Here is a 22,906-nt window from a genome sequence, read left to right as displayed (position 1 = left end):
CAATACGCTACATTGTGTTATAAGCCTGTGTGAAGAGATGAGTCTTGAGTTTGAATTTAAAGATAAGTCTAAAATAAGTCTAAGTTTGTAAGTGTAAAGATGCCTGGATCAGAGGGAGAGTGAAGGTCTAGAGGGAGATTGTTCCAGAATGGGGATGCTGCCACTGAAAATGCCCGGTCACCTTGGGCTTTTTACTGAGTTGATGACCTCAGGGATCTCAGGAACAGGAAGACTTAAAGTTCAGATAAATAATGTGGGGTAAGACCCCACATCTCAAGGAGACATCTCAAGGTGTCAACATTGAGATGCCAATGTTGACACCTTGGCATCTCAAGGTGTCAACATTGCAGCCACTGGGCTGAAGGAAATACAGCTTTTTTTAAGCAATTCAAGAGCTACCAGCTTTTATTGCTTCGCAAAAAAATTAATCAGCACAGAAACTCCAAAGCACACAAAGAAGCAATTTTTTATTTATTTTTTTGTCATAGTACCCCCAAGAATTTAAAAATACTTTCACTCATGGAGATACGTCATGTTAAATTATGTACTTTACATTATATTTAGAATTCCTAATTGCACTTTCTGAACCATTTGAAAGAAGGTCTGTTGCAGTTTATGTTTACATGTTTCACCATGTAAACATAAACTGCAACAGTTTTGTCAGTTTGAGTTTATTTATTTTAAATTGACTGTCCATCCATCCATCCATCCATCCATCCATTTTCTGCCGCTTATCCGGGGTCGGGTCGCGGGGGCAGCAGCTTCAGAAGGGAGGCCCAGACTTCCCTCTCCCCAGCCACTTCTTCCAGCTCCTCCGGAGGAATCCCAAGGCGTTCCCAGGCCAGCCGAGAGACATAGTCCCTCCAGCGTGTCCTGGGTCTTCCCCGGGGCCTCCTCCTCGTGGGACGTGCCCGGAAAACCTCACCAGGGAGGCGTTCAGGAGGCATCCTTACCACATGCCAGAGCCACCTCAACTGGCTCCTCTCGACGTGGAGGAGCAGCGGCTCTACTCTGGCGGAGTCAAAATCTCACTGGAAACGAACCCGACTTAGTGGCGGCAATGCGGACCAGACTCTGACACCGGTCATACAGGGACCTGACAGCCTGTATCAAAGGGCCTGGTACCCCATACTCCCGGAGAACCCCTTACAAGGCCCCCCTAGGGACACGGTCGAACGCCTTCTCCAAGTCCACAAAACACATGTAGACTGGTTAGGCGAACTCCAATGCACCCTCCAGGACCTGCTGAGGGTGTAGAGCTGGTCCAGTGTTCCACGACCAGGACAAAAACCACACTGCTCTTCCTGTATCCGAGATTCGACTATCCGACAAACCCTCCTCTCCAGGACCCCTGAATAGACCTTACCAGGGAGGCTTAAGAGTGTGACCTCCCTGTAATTGGAGCACACCCTCCAGTCCCCCTTTTTTAAACAGGTGGTCCACCATCCCAGTCTGCCAATCCAGGGGAACTGCCCCCGATGTCCATGCGATATTGCAGAGTCGCGTGAGCTAGTACAACTCTATAACATCCAGCCAGAGCCTTAAGGAACTACAAGCGGATCTCATCCACCCCCGGGTCCCTGCCACCAAGGAGCTTTTTGACCACCTCGGCGACCTCGTCCCCAGAGACTGGAGAGCTCAACCCAGAGTCCCCAGGCTCAGCTTCCTCAACAGAAGGCATGTTGGTGGGATTGAGGAGGTCTTCGAAGTATTCCGCCCACCGGCCCACAACGTCCCGAGTTGAGGTCAGCAGCACACCAGCCCCACAATAAACAGTGTTGGTGCTGCACTGCTTCCCCCTCCTGAGACGCCGGATGGTGGACCAGAATCGCCTAGAAGCCGTGCAGAAGTCTGTCTCCATGGCCTCTCCAAACTCCTCCCACGCCCGAGTTTTTGCCTCAGCGACCACCTGAGCCGCATGCCGCTTCACCCGCCGGTACCCATCAGCTGCTTCTGGAGTCCCACAGGCCAAAAAGGCCCGGTAGGACTCCTTCTTCAGCTTGACAGCATCCCTCACAGAAGTTGTCCACCAACGGAATCGAGGGTTGCTGCCACGACAGCCACCAACAACCATGCGGCCGCAGCTCCGATAAGCCACCTCGGCAATGGAGGTGCGGAACATGGTCCACTCAGACTCAATGTCCCCCACGTCCCCCGGAACGTGTTCGAAGTTCTGCCGGAGATGGGAGTTAAAGCTCCGTCTCACAGGGGACTCCGCCAGACGTTCCCAGCAGATCCTCACTACACGTTTGGGCCTGCCAGGTCTGACCGGCTTCCTCCCCCACCACCGGAGCCAACTCACCACCAGGTAGTGGTCAGTGGACAGCTCCGCACCTCTCTTCACCCGAGTGTCCAAGACATACGGCCGCAGATCCGAGGAAACAATGACAAAATCGATTATCGAACTGTGGCCTAGGGTGTCCTGGTGCCAAGTGCACATATGGACTCCCTTATGCTTGAACATGGTGTTCGTGATGGACAATCTGTGATGAGCACAGAAGTCCAACAACAGAACACCACTCAAGTTCAGATCGGGGGGGCCGTTCCTCCCAATCACGCCCCTCCAGGTCTCACTGTCATTGCCCACGTGAGCGTTGAAGTCCCCCAGTAGAACAAGGCAGTCCCCAGGAGGGGCACTCTTCAGTACCCCCTCTAAGGACTCCAAGAAGGGTGGGTAATCTGAACTGCCGTTTGGCCCGTAAGCACAGACAACAGTCAGGACCCGTCCCCCCACCCGTAGGCGGAGGGAGCCTACCCACTCGTTCACCGGGGTAAACCACAACGTACAGGCGCCAAGATGTTTGGCAACAAGTATGCCCACTCCTGCCCGGCGCCTCTCACCGTGGGCAACTCCAGAGTGGAAGTACGTCCAGCCCCTCTCAAGGAGACTAGTTCCAGAACCAGAGCCATGTGTCGAGGTGAGGCCGACTATTTCTAGCCGGAACCTCTCAGCCTCGCACACTAGCTCCGGTTCCTTCCCCACCAGAGAGGTGACGTTGCACGTCCCAAGAGCCAGCTTCTGCAGCCGAGGATCAGACCGCCAGGGTCGCCTCCCTCGGCTGCCGCCTGTAACACAACGCACCCGACCCCTTTGGCCCCTCCGACAGGTGGTGAGCCCATTGGAAGGGGGACCCATGTCTCCTCTTCGGGCTGAGCCCGGCCGGGCTCCGTGGGTAAAAGCCCGGCCACCAGGCGCTCGCCATCGTGCCCCACCTCCAGGCCTGGCTCCAGAGTGGGGCCCCGGTGACCCGCGTCCGGGCAAGGAAATGCCAGATCCAAAGTTCGTCTCCATCATAAGGGGTCTTCGGGTTGCGCTTTGTCTGGTTCCTCACCTAGGACCTGTCTGCCTTGGGTGACCCTACCAGGGGCATAAAGCCCCAGACAGCATAGCTCCTAGGATCATTGGGACACTCAAACTCCTCCACCACGATAAGGTGGCAGCCCAAGGAGGGCTAAATTGACTGTTATAATCCTAATTATGCTGACTCAACAAGTTAAAGTTGTGAGGCTATTGGCGTATTTTTGTTTTAAAAACAAACTTAAATCAAGTCAGCTCTTTTTCTCTGTCAGCAGATTCTAAGTTTCATATACCTGTATCTGTATAGGTATCAAAAGTGAAAAAAGTGGATTGGTTCATCCTTAGTTAAAACCAACGACAACGTCTCTCTGCTCGTCTCTATCCATGTGGCCAGACAGAGACTTAAAGAGGAGCAGCAAAAGCAAAGGATGTGAATTAGCAGATATTGCCAAAACTCATGGTGTCACTCAGGACATGTCCCTAAATATTGATCTGTTTGCATGTCATGAAGTCGTACTTCTTCAGATTTTCTATAAGACTGACTTCTACTGGAAATCCCTGCTGTCGAGAGAATCAGCATTAATGGCTGAATTACTTAAGTTATGACAAATTCAACTTCCAAACAGAATTTCAAAATTTCTGTTTGGAATAAAGTATTTTTGAAATTGAATTAAATTCTCCAATCAAATTGATCAAAAATAAATGTTTTACTACCTTGACACATCATAGCAGTAATGCTATGGGTCAACTTGACCTAATGACCCATCATTGTCCAAGTTGCTTCTGTGTTTCAGTCTTGTAGTCTAATTAAGCCCTGCCATTAAAACCATGGTTGTATTGTGCATGTCAGTACATTTTAAGAATTTCTAATTGACCACAGCACACAATCAGATCTGCTTTGAGCTGAATAACAGTGTATCCTAACATTCCATTTCCCAGTTCTCTAACTGTCAGTCAGGAATTCAGCTCAAGTTTGAGCGCTAGCCTTGCTGAACATTTGGACAAAAAGGAAATGCCTGCCTCTCTGGGGGAGCCGTCTGAGACACACCCAAATGCTCTGAGTCCAAATTCCTAAGGTGCACCAGCAGGAAACGGCGAGCTAAAGCGCCAAGACAGAGCTTGGAGATTTTAAACGTAATGTTTGTGGGAATTGCTGCTCTAAGGAAAAAAAATCACCTTAATTTATTCCAATTATCCTTTTTCTCCTGTAAGCAATTAGCCATCATATAAATGTATCCCTTTCTGTTGGTATATTTTATCTTACACAACACAGACGAGAGTGAGCAGGGTTAAAGAATCCAACATAGCTGAAGCCCCTCCATAGTGAAACACACCTGGATGTAACAATTTGACTGAAACAGGTTTTTGGGCAGGCAGAGACAGACAGACATGTTGCTCAGTGAGTTTTTGCAACCAAGATCGAGAAGCAACCCCAAACTCCAATCCACTGAATCCTCTCCTCCGATTCTCTGATTCACTGAACAGACAAGCCAGTGCAACGCTCCACACTGCTACTCTTTGCGTCAGATTTCTTTTCTGCAGCCTCTCTCTGTCACATTAAAAATTCTGACTTGCCCTAGTTTGTGTGAACTGGGAAAAAGCAGCGCTGCTCAGCAGAGCAGACCAGGCATGTGTACTGACAGCACATGCACAGCTGTTTCAGCTGTTTGGAATCAACAGATGCATGTGCAAAATAAACATAATGAATGCCAGAGAAGTATGTGAAGTCTCAAGGCGCCTGCAGGCCAATCCATGGGTCCTGTGATACTTTATCAGCAGAGAGAAGGCACACAGACAAAGGCGCAAAGATTTCATTTAGGGGTCCTGTTTACCCACAGAGATAAAGCAGAGTGCTAACACGTCCTGCTGGTGAGCGCCACTCCCCAGTGCACAGTAGCTGACGGCGAAGTAGCTAAAAAAAAATCACTTTGAAATAAATATGTTTGAGAATGTGAGCTGGAAGCAAATGAACTCCACCAATTCAACCTGAATCCCCCATCCTGTGTAAATAAGCCATCACTGGCTGTCACAAACCCGCTCCCCCAGCCAGGACAAAGGACGGCTGCTGCGTGGGCCGCCGCAGCTGACTGTAATTGCAGTCTTTCAGACGGGAAATGGCAAATTGCTCTTCTCATCATTAACAACGAGCTAAGACAGAAAACAGACACCCAAGCCTGCAAACATAATTATGATGACATGCTGGGATGCAGAGGAGCTGCTAGAGAACACATCTGGAGCTTTCATGAGACCACAACACACTGACTCAACAGGTCTGGATCAGGGCTCTGGACTATGTTGGTCCCCCAGCCTCCCACATCCCCCAACATGTGGCTTCTTAAAGCGTTCTTTTTTTAACCTTAGCAACAGCCTGGGAGACTCACTTGTGCAGGCCACAGATGGCGGGTCAGAGAGCGCTCGGTAGTAGCCGTCTTCACAGTCGCAGCGCCACGAGCCCTCGCGGTCATTGAAGCTGTGCGCCGGACAGCGAGAGCACTGGAGGTCCTGAGAGGAAGACTTGTAGAAACCACGACCACACGCTGGGGACAGACAACGAACAGGACATTACACAGGCTGCTTTGCTTTTCAGTAGGAACTGTATGACTTAAGCAACTTCTGTTTGGTTTCATTTGTAGATTAGTAGCAAAACCTTAGAGTGTTTATTCATCACACAGGTGAAGAAATGCAAGTTCACACACAGGGAGCTGGAAGCTATGAGATTCTACTTTTAGAAACATCTAATCCAGATAACTCTCACTTTACATAGCTTGAATTTGCTTGAAAATATTTTAGATGAAGTCTAACCAGGGACCTGAGCTCATTTGGAAAAAAAAAATCGTTTTTTTTTTTCAGTTTCATTACTGAGCATTACTAAAAATACAACCCTTTTCCTCTCAACTAATGCAACAGGTCAGCTATGTATGAGTGAAGAAGACTCAAAATGATCAATATTCAGCAGCAGTGAGGTGTTCTGAACTAAGTTAAAAGAGGACAAATACGTGACAAATGTGTATGTATATATTTTCTATGACATCTGAGCAAGAGAGCAAGTTTTGTAGCAAATAGCAAGAAGGCTAGAAAGTGTACCACAAACTTGTTCTATTTAGTCTTTTAAAAGTTTGAAAATCTGCTCCAGTCATGGATCATGCTGGATTTGAAAATGGTTCTGAGAAAATGGTTCTCAGATCTCAGTCAAGGTTAGCATCTACATTCCCTAGGAAATACAAGCAAACCGTGCTAATTGCTAATTTAAGATACTTAACACAGTTTAAAATAACGTTTAATCATTTTGTCTCCTCTATAAATTATTAGTAAATGTCTGTTTTCTCATTCACACAGTGTGACATCACCTGTCTGTGCACCAAATATAAAAGGACACTCGCAACAGCAAAGTTATAATTATATCCAATGTTGTTCACATAATTCTTATAGAAAAATCAACAATTTGTGTCAACAGTTTTTTAATAAAACATAATCAGTTTAGAGTTACAATAGAAGTTTGTATGTTCAGATCAACAGTCCTGAGGTTTGTGACCAGCGTTACTTCTCTAAAATGGAAGTCAAGACTACTTACTCAAAAGTCCAAAACCAATATTGAAACAAAAATCATTTCTAATTTAAAATTCAACAAATGCCTGGAATGTTGCCAGTACTTTTATCTGTAATAATCCAGCCGAGCCAGCTTCAAACAGGATCCCATTCAATAATGATCTCAGCAGTTCTTATAAATCACTAAATGTCTTGAGGTGATATTAGTCCTGTGCAAACAAAGTCCCAGCAAAACACCAGGGTTCCCATCGTGAAGCAGACAAGACAGAACAAACCTCTGCTGTCAAGTGTTGATGATCTAGTCAGTTCTCTAAGGCAGGCTGAGCCATAAAGTCAGCCATCCCAGATCTCACACTGATGCACAAGTCCAGGGATAAAGAGGAGCTGGGAGGGAATAAAACTGAAGGATTTCTGTTCTCATAAACGCTCAGGTCAGCAGAGGGCTCCGACTTGTTTAGAACAGGAGCTATCAGTGAGATATAATAGATATTATACAAGCACAGATTTGCATAAAGAACAATTAATGGTCAATCTTTGGCTTTTTAAGAAGCAACAGCAGGAGTCTTTCACCTTTTATCACATAGTAGAAAGAGATTAGGCCTGGAATGACAACCATCATGCTGATTTGAGGGTTAGTTGAGTGTTTTAAATAGTTTCTGTGATAACAATTGATTTAAAGGGGTGTGCATGAGGCTGACATGCCACTGTCATACATAACATAAGACCTGTCATGAACATGAAGAAGTCTTCATGAATATTTATGACCTTTGTCATTAAATATTATTCTGTAAATAATGACAGTCTTAATACAATACAGTTTCTTGAGAAAGTCAGAGCAGCCAATGCCAACTGGTGTGTGAGGAATAGTAAAAAGAACTGCAACTTAGGCCACATGATTTCAATGTTCCAGCTGACAGCAAAAGTTAGCTCAAAAAAGAAAAAGTAAGTAAATCGTTCTGATTCCAAAACAATCTTCAAGAAGTCTATACTTCAGTGAATAGATCTGTATACAAACTATGAAATTACACTAAAATGTATTTTTCATGAGCTACTGGGGTAAAAGGGCTATGATTATCCTTCTTACTCCCCCTAGATTTCAGATTTCCTCTTTTGTTCAGCTTATTTTCTTTTCCTTCAGCCACCAGCCCTCCTGACAGCTCTGGCAGAAGAAGGACGGAGTTTTCCGCTTTACCACTTTCAGGGACGAAAAAGACGCCAAAGCTGAAGCTGAAGCTGAAGCTGAGGGGATCCTGTCTTGGGCGACATGAATGCGCTGTCATTCTCTATTTATTGCTCTGCTGCAGCCTTGTGAAACAAGGCCTTTAAAAAAAAAAGAAGTAATGACATGATTTTTATCTTTAATCTTTCTTTACCTTTGTGAGCCGGTAATTGAAAACAGATCCAGGAGGAGGTTGAAAAGCCTGAATGCTGACTTCACAAAACCTCTTCACAAAGCTCTCCAGTGCTTACTCATCATATTTATTTATTTTTATACCATTTTTAAAGTTCTGACGAGAGATAATATTTAGTAAACAGCAACGTAAGCCGCGTGTAGTTGTAGTGTCTAATATGCAGTGTAAACAGTGGCACATAATGACACTGGAGGGATTTCTGCAGCTGGTTAAAATTGGCTGGATCCTACAGCTTTCAGCCTGAATGCCAGCCATTTTACCATTCTGATAAGGCGGTGAGCCTGTTTGCCTTTGGGTTTTTAAGAGCTCATCTGCTGGGTGGCCAGCCTGCCGAGGGGGAGAACCCAGCTGGGACTGGAGCTAACTCCCACAGTGACAGCAGACAGGAGGATCTGCAGCCCACAGTAGAGCGAGTGGGAGGCTTTCGGAGAAGAGTTAAGTGCACTAAGCCTATAACTAGGTATAACTATGAGCTACAAGCTACCACTTGTAGTATGCTTGTCCTCCATTCTTTAAAAATGATGTAGCCTCTTCAGGTGGGCGTTTTCTTTAAATGCTTCCAGTGATTTAAAGACAGAACTTTATTTTATATAGATGTTTTAGTTTTACTCAGAGGCACAAGGTAAAAGCCAATTAATATGGGCCAAAAAGTATGTTAAAAAATCTATCATTTCTGCATAATATGGTTACATTAGTGACCATATAATACACATTAGCTCATTTCTTAGCTGCACCTTGCTTATGCCAATTTTTTTTCCCCATTTTGCTGTGATTGAATGTACAACATTACACAATAAGTAACAGTGCATCGATTGCACTTCTTATGCTGATCACAAATCGTTTAAAAATCTGGCCTGCCGATTCCAATTTTGGTTGCTACCTAAGGGGACAGTGGCAGATTTTCAGACAGCAAATCACTGATTAGCTGTGAGTATCAGCCAGTTGGTGCACCTCAGTAAACAAGGTGATGGACTTGGAAAGTGACTTCTCTGCAAGTTTTAAAAAAGTAGTTATTTTCAATTCCTGTGAGCACCATAAACTAAATATTTTTTTAGGATTAGAAAAAGAAAATATGAAAATCTGTTTTTCCTTACAATGGGGTCAACTTTATTCCACAACTCCAGTCCTGCTTGGACATCTTTTACTAATCCTACCTGAAAGAGTCAGCCTCGCATTGTGTTCCTCTCACCAGTAGGAACGTTGTACCACATTTCTTAATAAAAACCTGGTTACTGTTGACTTTTCTGATGGTGTTCATGCCTAGAGACATCTGCTTAGTCTGACGAGTTCAAACTCAAACCGTTTGGCAAATCTGTCCTCCTTTGCCTTCGCTTTTGCCATGTTTCCAGTTACATCACAAATAAATATTTATGACTCAAAACATATATGCTGGGAAATCTGGTTTTTAATTACTCACATTTGCTGTTTCTGCTTCTTTCCACTGACAGTATATGTGTTTATCAGTGCACCCAGCTGAGTTTAGCAGCCGGAAATGTTTACAGAGCCAACAAGGCATCAAATGAGGTCTCAGAAATCGAACGGCTGTATGACACGGGCAACTAAGTGTTTCTGCAGCTCTCACCACAACTGGCAGTGCATTGAGTGACACGTACAAACATAGCCGTCCCAGCCCAGCATTCCAGTCTTTCGAGGAGTTCTCCTTTCCCTGCCTCTCCACGCTGCAGGAACGCTCTCAGTCAAAGCCAGTTGATAGAGACTGAGAGCTTTCTTTGTTGACTGTCCCTGCAGCAACACTTTCTATTTGACGAGAAATAACTGCAAAGCAATTACTTTGGCTCTGTTCACCCGGTAGCCTTCCCATCTGACAAAATGACTGACACCTTACGAGCAAACAATGACACAAACATGTTAAAACGCTGCACAAAAGGCCTGACTCTAATACTTGCAATGACTATGACAGGAGGACTTACAGTCCATCATGTAATTACATGTATAAGGACGAAGTATTTCAGAATGATTTGTTTGGAAACTGGCTTTTAAGCCAGTCTGGTCTTCTTCTTGAGAAGATAAAAGGTGTCAGCAGGCTTGCACTTGTTGACAAGAGGTCAGTTATAAAAAGCTCAGCACTCAATCCAACAACGGGCTTATTTACAACACAGACAAACAAGTCAGTCCCTTGAGAAGCAGGCTGAGGTTTAGTAGAGCCTGCTACATTTGAGCCAGTTCCTCAGCAGGCTAAAGAGAAAGCAATCTGTAATTTCCCTTCCACTGGTCGAGCATTTTCATTCATTCATTCATTCATTCATGTTAGGCAGACACCCCAGTGGGCAATTTTACAAAGAGAGAGGACAAAGACCCTGGGAAAGGACAGGTCCTCAGACTAGTGGGACACAGATAATCAAACACTCCTGTGGCTACAGTGTCTCTATCAGAGTCTGGAGAGCAGGACCATGTTTTTTTATCTTGCACTGATACATATGCACAAAATCGGGAAGAGGGGATTTCAGTATTTTCCGAAGACCGGATTTGTTTCCTTTGTCCTCCGAACTGAGCATCTTAAAATTCATGAATTGCATCCAATTTTTCTCAGTTTGGCAGTGTCATAACTCTCTGGGTGAAGGACAGCAAAGGAGGAGAAAGTGCAGAATCAACTCCTTATTTACCAAGTCCAACTTGCTCCTCCTCGTTCAGACTGAAAATAATGGTAACACTTTATTTGAAGGGGTGTGCATAACCCTATGATAAACTATAAATTATCATAGTTTACAAAATCATGCAAAGTTGGTATTTTTAATGGACTTTTAATGCAACTTTTAGAGCAACTTTGCATTAAAAGTGTCATTATTTACCGAATGACACTTCATGACAACTATCATAAACATTCATAAAGACTTCTTTATGTTCATGACAGATGTTATGTCATGTTGATGACAGTGTCATGTCAGTCTTATGCACACCCCTTCAAATCAAGTGTTACAAAAATAATTAGTGGCCTTCTCTGGAAGTGACACAATGGCACTTAGGTTTATTTTCTTGTCTTGCTTTTGCTGAGAAGTTGTGTTCTAAATCCAACCATTCAGGAGGAATATGTCTCCAGCAACAAGAATTAAACACTAGTAAAAACTAGACAATAGTTTTTAGATACGTGTTACCATTCAAATGATGGGTTTTATATGATGTGAATGTATAGATGGATACATGAAAACACAAGTTCCTTACAAAGCTGTGGACTGATGGGATTTGGACGTTAAGCTGCTGTAAGCACTGTCACCTTGACATCAACTTCTAACTCTGACCCTCAGCATCCTGGGGTCAGTTAGGTCTTCATCAATATGGACTGAGCGTCATGACACTGCCAAAGTCCCCTTCTTCACAAGTCATCCAGTGAAGAAGGGAATGAGTCCAATGTGTAAATCAAGAACACATTGAACTCATCCCCTTCTTCACTGCAGGTCTTGCTTATTACTGCAAACAAACCTGTAGCGGAGAACAAGACATACTCAAAAATCTCTGACTTAGTGGAGAAATTTGTATCATGGCCACTTACAAACAAGATGGCCAAATCCAATCCACAGTAGAAGTACCAAGGATGAGGACACAGTACTGATTACTTAGCTCTTAGCATAATGACTCAATGTCAGTGTGTTTGCACAGATTTATATATATTTGCATAGGAACCCCACATTCCTATTGCAACAAGCTCATTTGTAAGCTTGTTGATGGGTCATAAAAAGAAAAAAGTTCATATTCAGAGCTCCAAATAATTAAGTGTAATTTAAAATACAAAAGAAATAACCACTGAGGAAGGAAATCTCAGATATACCAGTTCCAGGATAAAAATTAAAAAAACGTGGACTAAAAGCCATCTCTTGGAGGACCTGAAAACTAACCTCCCTTATTTGCTTTCAAGGCACAACTCCAATCAAGGTTAAATTGTTTATTGGTGTTGAGCACAAATGAAAGGAACTGGTCAAAGCACGGAAACTGGGATATTGAATTTCCTCTCATCGGTCTCAATATTGCTGTGGACAGGGCTAAAAGTGAATTCAAGTGTGAGACTGTGGGAGATTCCGTTTGTTGTTTGGAGACTGCTGGAACCAAAGTGAGAATGACTAGTGTGGGCTCTTCTTTCTCCCTGGTCTACACATGATGAGTGCCGTCAGGGCCGGGGCCTCCCCCCTTTCTTCTCTGGCCGCCCTCCTGTCTGGCCTGATTATTTGTTAAATCCGCTCAGGCATATGTGGAAGGAATGTGTGCAGAAGGGATCCAGCTACGGCTGTGGAGACCCGGGCAGAGCAGGATGGGGGATAGCACCCCATTAGAGTGATAAAAGAGGCAGAGGGAGGAGAGCAGCTGACAGGACCAACACACTGGCCCCGCCGCTGATGAATGCCAGGTGGAGCGGTCAAGCACGATAAAGGAAACGCTTTATTTTCTTTTTTTCAAAAAACACTAGCTTTCTGTAAAATGATAACGAAGGCTGGCCTCTGAGGTCGTTATAAGCATCAACTCTAAACACAGCTTTGGTTTAATATGCATCCTGTCACCTGCGGCTTCACAATCTCTGTAGTTATATTTCCTTTGTAGGACTGATCTTAATATTCACATCTGAGTGCTCATGCAGAACCATGTGGTTTGTAATGGTTCTGCTTTCCGCATGCCATTTTTCTCCATACCTTATTTTATTATTGAATACATTTTTCTGCCAAAGTAATTTGGCCTCAGTGCTAAGTAGTTAAATTTACTGTAGATTATTTTGTCACTGATACTTTATTTTCAGAAGGTGACAGGTTTCAGCTGTTAAATTATGTAATTGTAAAAAAAAAAAAAAAAAGTCTGCTTTAAAAAATATGGCAAGAAAATGACTGAGGAATTATGTGACTCACTGAGTTTTAATTATTTGTACAAAAAGTCCTAGAGCTCCCCCAATGCCCCAATGCCTGAATATATAGCAAAGTGCCACAACCGAAACAAGTGACCCCAAAATAAAAGTAACAGCAAAAAACATGTTTCACAAATGATAAAAAAGTTTGGCTTGTTGTGGAAAATGAGAAACAAAATCAACGTGTACCAAAGGTGTTCAATGTGCCAAACATAAAGGACACCTTACCAACAAGCTCCCATCTTAGTGCGAGGCCAAGGATCAGAGTCCCAGCATGTCCCTTAATGTAAGAAATCATCCCTTATTTTATCATTACATTCTGATAACATCTCACCTTTCAAGTTTGTGTTCAATATGTCTGCTTGTTGTTTTTTCACATCTTTTATTCTTCTGCATGTAGATTTTGTAAAGGGGTTTAATAAGGTAAAAAAATATATTTATAAAGTAGCACCACAAAATCAGTAATTTGATTTTAAACAAAATTATATTTCTTTCATTTATGACCTGGTCTCCTGGACTACAACACCATGTGACGTGTATATTAACATTAGATAATGTGCATTCATTTAGCACATTAGTGAAATGGCTGCCCCATGTGAAGAACATACACAAATATGGTCAAATATATTAAATTCATTTGTTATTTCAGCAATTGAACAGAAGCTTAGAATTGTGACTTTAATGCTTTAGAATTTTTCTACATGTCCAAAGTATTTGTTGCAGCCTAGCTTAGCTAAGCTGGAGACAAGGAAGGAAATTCCATTTCATTGTCGGGGTGGGGGGACAGTAAACAGGGAGATTTCTAAGAGCAATTTAGTGGAGTTGGCAAACGTATAGTGAAATTTAACATAAAATGTGTAGTTAGAACCTTATCAGCACTGTATGGAGTGTACTGAGTAATTGGTAATTATTGTGGGTTGAAATTGCATGGCTAATATGTACTTAGTACATATTATTAAGTACATATTAGTAATATGTACTTACTAATAGTACATATTACTAATATGTACTATTAGTAATATGTACTATTAGTAATAGTACATATTACTAATATGTAAAATTAGTAATAATATTAATATATTAATATTAAACATTAATATTAATGTTTAATATTAATATTAAACATTAATATATTAATGTTAATTAATATAGTAATGTTTAATGTTAATTAAACATTACTATATTAATGGTCACATTACTATAATTATTACAATAATGTTAAAATAATGCCCATTATTAGGCCCATATCTCTTATATAAAAGGTTTTTAATGTACACCAATAATAATAATATCTCTGTTGCATCTTTACAAAAATGTAAGGCTCTAAATAAAAACAAGGTTTGTTTCATTGGTTTTATTGTTCTGTCCCTCAGTACAAGTTATGCATTATTCAAATTTGTTATGTTGCTTTATTTTAAAAACTTTTTTGGTTTTTCCATGTCCTGGATGATTGAAAACCTACAATAGGTAGAACTAATGAATATTTGGGAAGTATCATAGCTTAAATTTAGGTTCAAACCACCAGCTTTTTCTACAAAAAAAAAAATTCTGATTTTATGTCATGCTTTAAAAAGCTGTACATTGAAGAGGTTAATAAATGAAGGCATACTTTATTTTTTCAATTTATTGTGAGCTGCTCTGCTTTCTCTCTCCTCTGCTCTCGGCTCCCACACACTGAGCTGTCAGCCACTCAAAATGCTCAGCCCCTCCCTCTCATTTCAGACTCTTCTCATTAATGTAAGAGTTAGAGAGCTAAATATAATTGAAATATTTGCTACCTTCGACAAAAAGAAACATCAAGTCTCTCAAAGCAATAGCTACGTTTGCTGATCATGATTCAGCTAAAGTAATGGAATAACAAACTGCAGTCTGATTTTCATTGTCAATGTGTTTCTTAGCAGTGAAAGAAAATAAAATGTTACATGTTTTTTGCTGTAAGTATTTCATTACAGGAAGTTTTTTATTTTTGTTTGCATTGTAGAGCCACAGAGCTCCTCAGCTCAGAGCTCTAACTCAGCCTGCGGTCCTATTGTTGCTGTTCTAACTGTGGTGGGGACGACCTAAAAGTTCACCATTATTTTTTTCTTAGATGAATGGCAGATTTACTTCATTCTTTGTTTCTTATACTTTTCATATTAATATTGTTTACATACAAAAGTTTATTTTATTATTTATTTGGGAAGGATAGGGGAGAGGGGGATTCTACACTTTTTCAAGATTTGGAGGGGCTGAGCCTCCCAACACCCAAATCTCATGGGATCTCCAACTATGACAGGAGATAAAATTGTGTCAAGTGAAGAGGATATTTAGAAGTTTGTCTACATAAATATAAGGTACAATATAGTGTTGAGCAGTCATGTTTGTAGAAATGCAAACATGTGCCAAGAAAATGGAATGTAAGAGTTTGCATCTCCGCTTCTCTAAGAGAAGCATCTTGTTTTAAGTAGTCACTTTACCCTTGAGCCCAAAATGTATTCCAGCTTGGGACTACCTGACACATCGCTAGGTGAGTGAGAGTAAACGGGGTTAGTGAAGGTCTGGCAGCTCAATTCTTCTCACCTTGGCAGGCTCATCTGTTGTCTAAACACAAACAGTTGCGTAAGATAAGCTGGTGTGAGAGCAAATTAAATCATTCACTCCTTGCAAAAAAAAAGCCAATTCACCTTTAAACTCATCTGATGGCTTCTATCACAGTGGGATCCACTGCTAAGACTGTCATAAGCATTCTCTGTCATCTGTTTCAAAAAGCCCCACGTCTAGCTGGATGCTCTGACAAGCATGAAATGCCTTTTAAAAGCCCAGCTCCTATTTTATGTTTTTCAGCTTCACTTTCAAGGCGTGCGATTAGGACCATGACCGGGTGTTCTGACTATACGGAGGGATGTCAATATCTCACACAGAGCCTATTTCTTATGCATTAATGTTGCCCTGGGTCTGCTTGCATTGCTCTGATTAAATGTGACTTATGTTCTTTGCCTCAATAAATAGTAGGCCTCAGTGTGTACATTCATCAGGCTCTGTTTACTGGCCTTTTATGCATGCTGAACTATGGCTGCATCACTTTTATGGACTAAAGCCTGTGGTGTTTTCCCCTCTGATGTAAGAGCCTCTACATCTTGTGAGTAATTTAGAGAAATGCAGACCTGTGAGGAATCCTGGCTGGGTGTATTTCTCCTTCTAAGTCAATGACACACTCAACTCATGTCACTGAACGGCCAGTATTAAAACTTTTAAAACAGTTTAAGTGTGCCTTGAAGGATGAATATTTATTAAACAGAATGCATTTACTAGCATTTTCACCAACATGGTGATGCTAAAATATTTGTTTGCTAGTCTTTTTTGCTGTTGTTGTTAAAATACAAATATACATGAAATAAACAAAAAAATCAATATCACAAATGTGCTTCAATTGAAAATCGTTGTACATTGGACAGCTAGTACTGCTTGTCTACCTATCATTAAGACAATAAAACCCTTTCTGTATTTGCTAAGCTGCTTTTTGATATTTTGACAGTTTATCTCTGGTGATTAGCTGTAAGTCTTGAGATTGGAAATCCTTCCATTAGTTTAGATCAGGGCTAAAAATCTAATCTGACCACATAGAAGACAAAAGCAGCACATTTGTTGCACTGCATGAAACCAACACGTCTCTTTGACATCAACTACCCAGCGACGTGCGGTGAGGTTCATAGCTGGTGAGGCACTGACTTCATCATAATCAAATATATAAATATAGATCCCCTGCATGTTATTGTTTACATACAGAAATTTTGTACAAGCGGACAATGCTGGAGAGCAAAAGGACAATTCTTTAACCTCATCCATGGCCGTGGTGCCGCAGTACAGTAATTCCATTAACTCAATGAAACATGGAAATGTAGATATTGTTTTAGTGCTATGCTCCACAACAAAGGGGAAAAACTGTTGAAGTACAACTCAAAGCCAGTGTGGTTTTAGGCTTAATGGTTATTTTACGTTTATTAATAAGTGATCGCTGTTGTAGATTATAGCAACTGCTGCTATTAGCTAAGCTAGTAGCAGTTTGCAGGTCATTTCTTTTCTGAATTATTTAAACTGTAGCCCACAACATGCACATTTCATTAAAAAACTGAATGACAAAATGTTATTACCATCTTACCTTTACTATAAATGAAGCATGCGTCACTCATTCTGCACAAAAATGTCCCTTCATTCAAAGTCCATCCTCGACATCCCAAATGGCTTTAGTGCGACCTGGCTTTGAATAGGAGTGGTTGACCGGTCAGGTTTGGTGAGACTTCTTGGCAAATTATTTAAGTCACAAAGTCCCATCTGAGTCCACACAGTACCACACGTTGAGAAAAAATGTCCTGCTAGAAAAGGCAGTTTCTAGCAGGACATTCACAAAACCAGTCTTGTGTACTCCTTCATTTGAAAAGAGCGCTGGTGTTCTTTAGTATCATTTCCTGCTTCGATTGAAAATCCACTTTAGAAAACTGTATAAATGCAGAAATGTAGTCATCCATGTTGACGTCGGAAGAGAGAAGAAAACAATAAATGTATCACTGCATTTGACTTATCTACTGTATCCTAGTTAACTGTCTCTTACTCTACAGTCATGGAGTCACCAGACCCATGTCTGGGATCATGAGCGCCCCCTGCCATAAGGCAAGAAAACTGCCTGCCTCACCTCGAATCTGTTCTCTGCTATTTATGATCGCTCCTCAGCAAACTGATCACTTTACACAGACACAGTTGGTGACAAAAAACACTGTACATTATATACACAAGTTTAATTATGGAAAATCAGTTCATATATTTTATTGGCGATGTACAGACAGGAGGAAGACTCTCCCATCGAATGGCAGCCAGCGCAGCTAGTGAGAGGTTGTGCAATTCAAGGTGAGGCTCGCTGCTGCCTCACCAGCTGTGTTGCCGAGCATTTGAATGGGAAAAAGCGAAATGTCAGCGATTTTTGAAGAAAAAATAATAAAAATTTGTTAAGTTAAATGAATACTTTATAGTACAAACCACGTGGAGAAAATAGCTATATAAATTATCTTATCATTATATATTATTTTTCTTTGATGACAGGCCTCACATCCCTCCCCTGACCACATGTCACTGCAACTACTAGTTTAAGATACTTCCAGACTTCTGAATTTGCACTCTGTTGGCTTACCTGTGCAACTTCTCCCATTTTTAGAGTTTGCTCAACATACTCCAGCTCCATTTTATGTCTTATTGTAATTGCAGTGTGAATCAAGTGCAAATAGTCTGAAATGTGTGACTGAGAGGAGCGGAGCAGGACAGGGCCACATGCGCATTAGTTGTGCAGTTCGCTGCACTTGTTACAGTCTGATTATTTTCTGCACCTTCATTTCTTTCCTTCCTCAACAGACTAGACTAAGCAGATTAGCGCAACTTTATATCGTACAGTCTTGTTTAGTCTTTTCTGTGCTACATGTATTGTAAACTGACCTGACCCAACCCAACCCAAACAGCAGGCATTAACTGTGACCTGACTGGGCCTGACTTTCGGCTGGGATTCGGGTCAGGTTATAGATTTAAACTCAAATTTTTGTCGCCCTAATCTAGAGCCGCCTCTACAGTTTCTCTATCAGAATCAAATCAGGACCCTTACTAGGACGCGCCACAATATGAATTCTTAGTCAGAAAGACTAATCAGAAGATTACTTTTAACCAAAATCTCATCAAATCTAGGCCTATTCACATTTTTAGATTTCACTGGGCTGGCTACTTTAGTTAAAGAATCAGCCTGGTCTCTTCATGCCAAAGATATTTTAGCCATTTGGATGGACTAACCAAATAAAGATGAAAGTGGCCAAAATGCTAAAATATATGAAAAATAATGAGATTGACATGACAGAAGAGACAAATGAAGAGTGAAGTTTGATGAATAACAATTAACATGGTTAGTATTAAACAATCTTACATAATATGTAATGCTTTCCTAATTATGTCCAAACTTAATTTGCACTTTGAATCCGAATGCACTATACGTGCTGTGGAAGCCATCAGCAGGCCTTTGGCATACTGGTTTGGCTCAGTGGTCACTCAGAGTGGTTGAAAACTGTAGGTTCAGTTCCACCTTCCTCCCTGACCACATGTAGTTGTTCCCTTGGGAATAGCACCAAGCTGCCAACTAACCTGTGTTCATGAGTGACCCAGACTCATGGTCCAAAGGCACTTTGAGAGGTTTTTACAAGCAAAAAAAATACACAAGAAGTTCAGTCCATCTACCACTTAGTTTGGGGTAAAAATAAATCAAATGTTTCTGAAGGCAAAATGACAATCTGTAATTTAATTTAAAAACTTGCTGATATTTTAACCCGATTTTAATAGTCTGACTTACTTTTTTACCTGATCTTAGTGGGTAAATGTCTTTTTGGGGACTGAATTCTATGAACCATTAGTTATAATCCTTGGCCTACTAGTATCTTCACACCAAAGATGTAAGAAGCATTTCAGGCTCACAAAACACATCAAAACACAAAAAGCTCAGAGTCTTTGCTAATTTATTGCCCATGATATTTCCCATCATGGGCAAAATTTTCTCTTCAACAACTCCCCCCCCCGTTTGGAGGAACAGGAGAAGCAAGGTCACAGTGTCCATGAAACCATAAGCAGAATAAAAAGGAAGCCTTGAAACTTGTAAGAAACGGCTTAAGACTGATTTGGCATTATGCTGGATCCTCTCCCCAACCCTACACATACTGGGAAAGGCTCTGTCTGTCTGCCGAGTTCCACACGTCCACACAACCAGGCCATTCATCCGAGGTACCTGTGCTTAGCAGGAGATAAGTAGCTTTCTGTGAGAAACAATGAGAAGATTAGCATTCCCTTACACCGTGTTGGAGGGCACCAAGCTTTGCCCTCTAAGAAGGGAAAACCCAAAGGAAGCACCGGCTCCGATGTACACAGCAAAGATCAAAGCCACACTATGATTAAGTTCTACTGAAAATTAAACAAATTCTTCTGTGGTTTGAGTAAAACTAATACAACAGCCAGTTCTTACATGTGGAAAAGTTTGACTAGCTTTCCAAAGAAAACATACTTACGCTTGTTTCAAATTTTGTGACAGTTCAATTTAGCATCATGACCCTAAATTGACTCCAGGATGTCAGATTATTCATAGTATTTGTATACATACGTCACCTAGAAAGGATCAGATTATTGACACCAACTAATTACGGATATGATAAACTAATTTAATTTTTACTCTTAAAAGATGCAGCTGTAAATATGTTGATCTTATTTTCTGTTGTTTGGAGCAGCAGACAGTTTTTCCTACTGATACTGAGTCTTTAAAAATGCCTCCTTACAGTCCTCTGAGAAACTGCAGGTGATACTTGCTCACTTTCATTTTATCTGGCAGGAGGTAATTATCTCAGAACAGACATGCAGAAAGGTACTTTTTAATCTTAACTTAAAATAAGTGGAAGACCATGAAGTGAACGCTGTTAAAGAAACATATCTGCTGTGGTTAAAAAGGAGATATAAAAGAAGGAGTATAAACTCAAAAAACATGATTGCTTCAACTCCATTAGTCGCTGCGTACATCAATACAAAAGACCAAACTTAAACACCTGTCCTCTCTCCTTCAATTCCTGCTGATTTACAGCTTGGATTTGGATGTAGAAAATGAAGATCATTCCAAAATGATATGCAGTAAAATGATGGCCTTTCTCTCTGGCTCTGCTCTGTCATGAATCTACACACTGTTTTCCTAAAGAGTACCTTGCTTTTTTGAGCTGCTATGTGCTTTTTCAAATGGCTTCTCAGTGACATGGAAAATACCCCTGCCTAATCGTCTTTTGTTTAGTTCATTTAACTCACATGACAACAGGAGAGTGGGCCCTTAAAGGTAACCGGGCAGATACCTTTTATGGATGACATGGCTTAAAAAAGAAGTTGTACTGACAGACACTGGAAGACAGAAGTGAAATCTCCATTATGGGGATGAAAACACAGGATCCACAAGTGTGACAAACCCAAAGCACCCTGCAGCCCAAGCAAAACTGCTGCTAAAATGTCCCCAGTCAGCAACTGGGCATTATCTCTAGATTGTTCCTGTGCCTACCAGCCCTCCTGACCTTGATGCAGCCTGTGTTAGTCCGGCCACTCCAACACAGATGCAACAAAAAGAGTTAGAACAATGTCAAGCTAGCTCATCCCTGCAAAACAAAGGCATCGCCTGGACTCAGATGACCACTAAAGCTTGTGCAGGTCTGGACTGATTTCTGACTTTCCTTTTACTTGTTTTTTTAATTCAAAGAATGAAAAATCTTTTGGACCTTCCATCCATTTTCTGCAGGTCAACGCAGGGCTGTTGGGTCAGGAAAGTTGGAATACCCAACTTTCCAACCATACATGTATGGTTGGAACATGCAAACCGCGCACAATGACTCCCAGACTGAGAATCAAATGTAAGACCTTCTTGCTAAATGGCAACAGTGCAAACAAACTACAACTTAATGCATCTTAGAGCAAACCACAGGACTGTGCGACAAAACAATAACAACAGCTAATGATTGCAATAGACAAGTGATAAATATCAAAAGAAATTTCATCCAATATAATGTCGATAATTTCACTGCTCTGGAACCTCAAAGCATTATGGGGGATGTAGGGATGGCAAGGCTTTAGCCACTCAACCCCTCATAGCCCAACTAAACAAGGTTGGTGGCTCTTTGGTTACCTAGCAATAAACTGTTGTGTAAATGCCCAACATTAGCGCACTCTTCACTCGAGTCCGATTAAATCCGTCGGACACTCCCCCACAGAAAGAAGTTTTTGTGACCACAGATGCGTAGTTTGTGATGAACTGACTTATACAGAAAACTGCAATCACATCGAACTGTATTGTGAGCAACACCAAACTGATTATGTCGAGAGTCAGTGGAACCAGTCGCAAGGACATGTACTGTGACTGCTGCTCTCGGTGCAGCACTGACGGTTGTGCGGTGGCGCGCCTGCTGGAGAAGAAACGGGGCTAGGCACTCAACAAACTCATCAGACTTGCTTGCATCAATTACAATTGTGGGAAATGAAGGAATTTGTCAAGAGAAGCTTTGGCAATTCATAAACTCAACTATTAATTCTCAAGTATTGCCGGACAGCAGCACAGTCAGTGAGGTTCATGGAATACACCCAGTATGTGTGAGAAGTTTCATTTGTCTATTTTTTTTAGCTAATTATGTTCCATAACTGCCTAAAAATAATATTAAAAATAGGATGGAGTAAAGGGAGAAAATAAGTACAACAGCTCAAGGGGAAATTGTAAATAAAGAAACAAAAGGTACCAGTTTGGCAGCAAAACAAAAAACTAATCATTAAAAATTTATATTGACTGATATGAAATACTTTTTATGTTTTTCTGCCATATTGCCCAGCCCTACTTTGCATGACTGATTAATTATTCCCATGCTTGGTTATTATTAAACAGTAGAACTGGTGTTTGAAAAAAAACTTTAAAGTTCTGACAGAAGCAGCTGCATTTTCTGCAACAAAGCCACCTTGACACTTTTTAAGTTCTGCTTCCACCTCTCTGAATGTTGGTGGAGAAGAAACTGTGCAGTTATGTAATAAGTTATTGATTTTCCTCTTAAAGAAAAATTGAAGCACATAGCCAGGGGTCTGAGGTTTCCTGAAGGAGCAGCTCCACTGACAACCCAGCGCTCCCTGCTGCTTCCTGAGGTAGCGGGACCCCAGAGCCCCCTCACATATCACTTTCACCTTCATGCCACAGGGACACAACACAGAACACCAAAGCCATTGTCTTCTGACATGGAGTTCGCCTGTCTG

At 41.6% G+C, this 22,906-nt stretch overlaps 1 protein-coding gene across 9 annotated transcripts in view; it reads right to left on the bottom strand.

The window, feature by feature from the left end:
* Window positions 1–22,906, bottom strand: part of epha7 (eph receptor A7) — a 206,326-nt gene that overhangs the window by 173,094 nt on the left and 10,326 nt on the right. For 8 of the 9 annotated variants that reach the window (XM_008398597.3, XM_008398598.3, XM_008398599.3 and 5 more), the window contains exon 4: window positions 5,680–5,835. The exons of the other annotated variant lie outside the window; for it this stretch is intronic. In XM_008398597.3, the coding sequence (XP_008396819.2) occupies window positions 5,680–5,835 (156 nt within the window). The remainder of the gene's footprint in view (window positions 1–5,679; window positions 5,836–22,906) is intronic. 9 annotated transcript variants of the gene reach the window in all.

This window comes from Poecilia reticulata, chromosome 21 (genome assembly GCF_904066995.2).
Source record: "Poecilia reticulata chromosome 21, P_reticulata-male-v2, whole genome shotgun sequence".
Lineage (NCBI taxonomy): Eukaryota > Metazoa > Chordata > Actinopteri > Cyprinodontiformes > Poeciliidae > Poecilia > Poecilia reticulata.
Note: the sequence above shows the minus strand (reverse complement) of the source record. Positions and strands in the feature narration are given on the sequence as shown.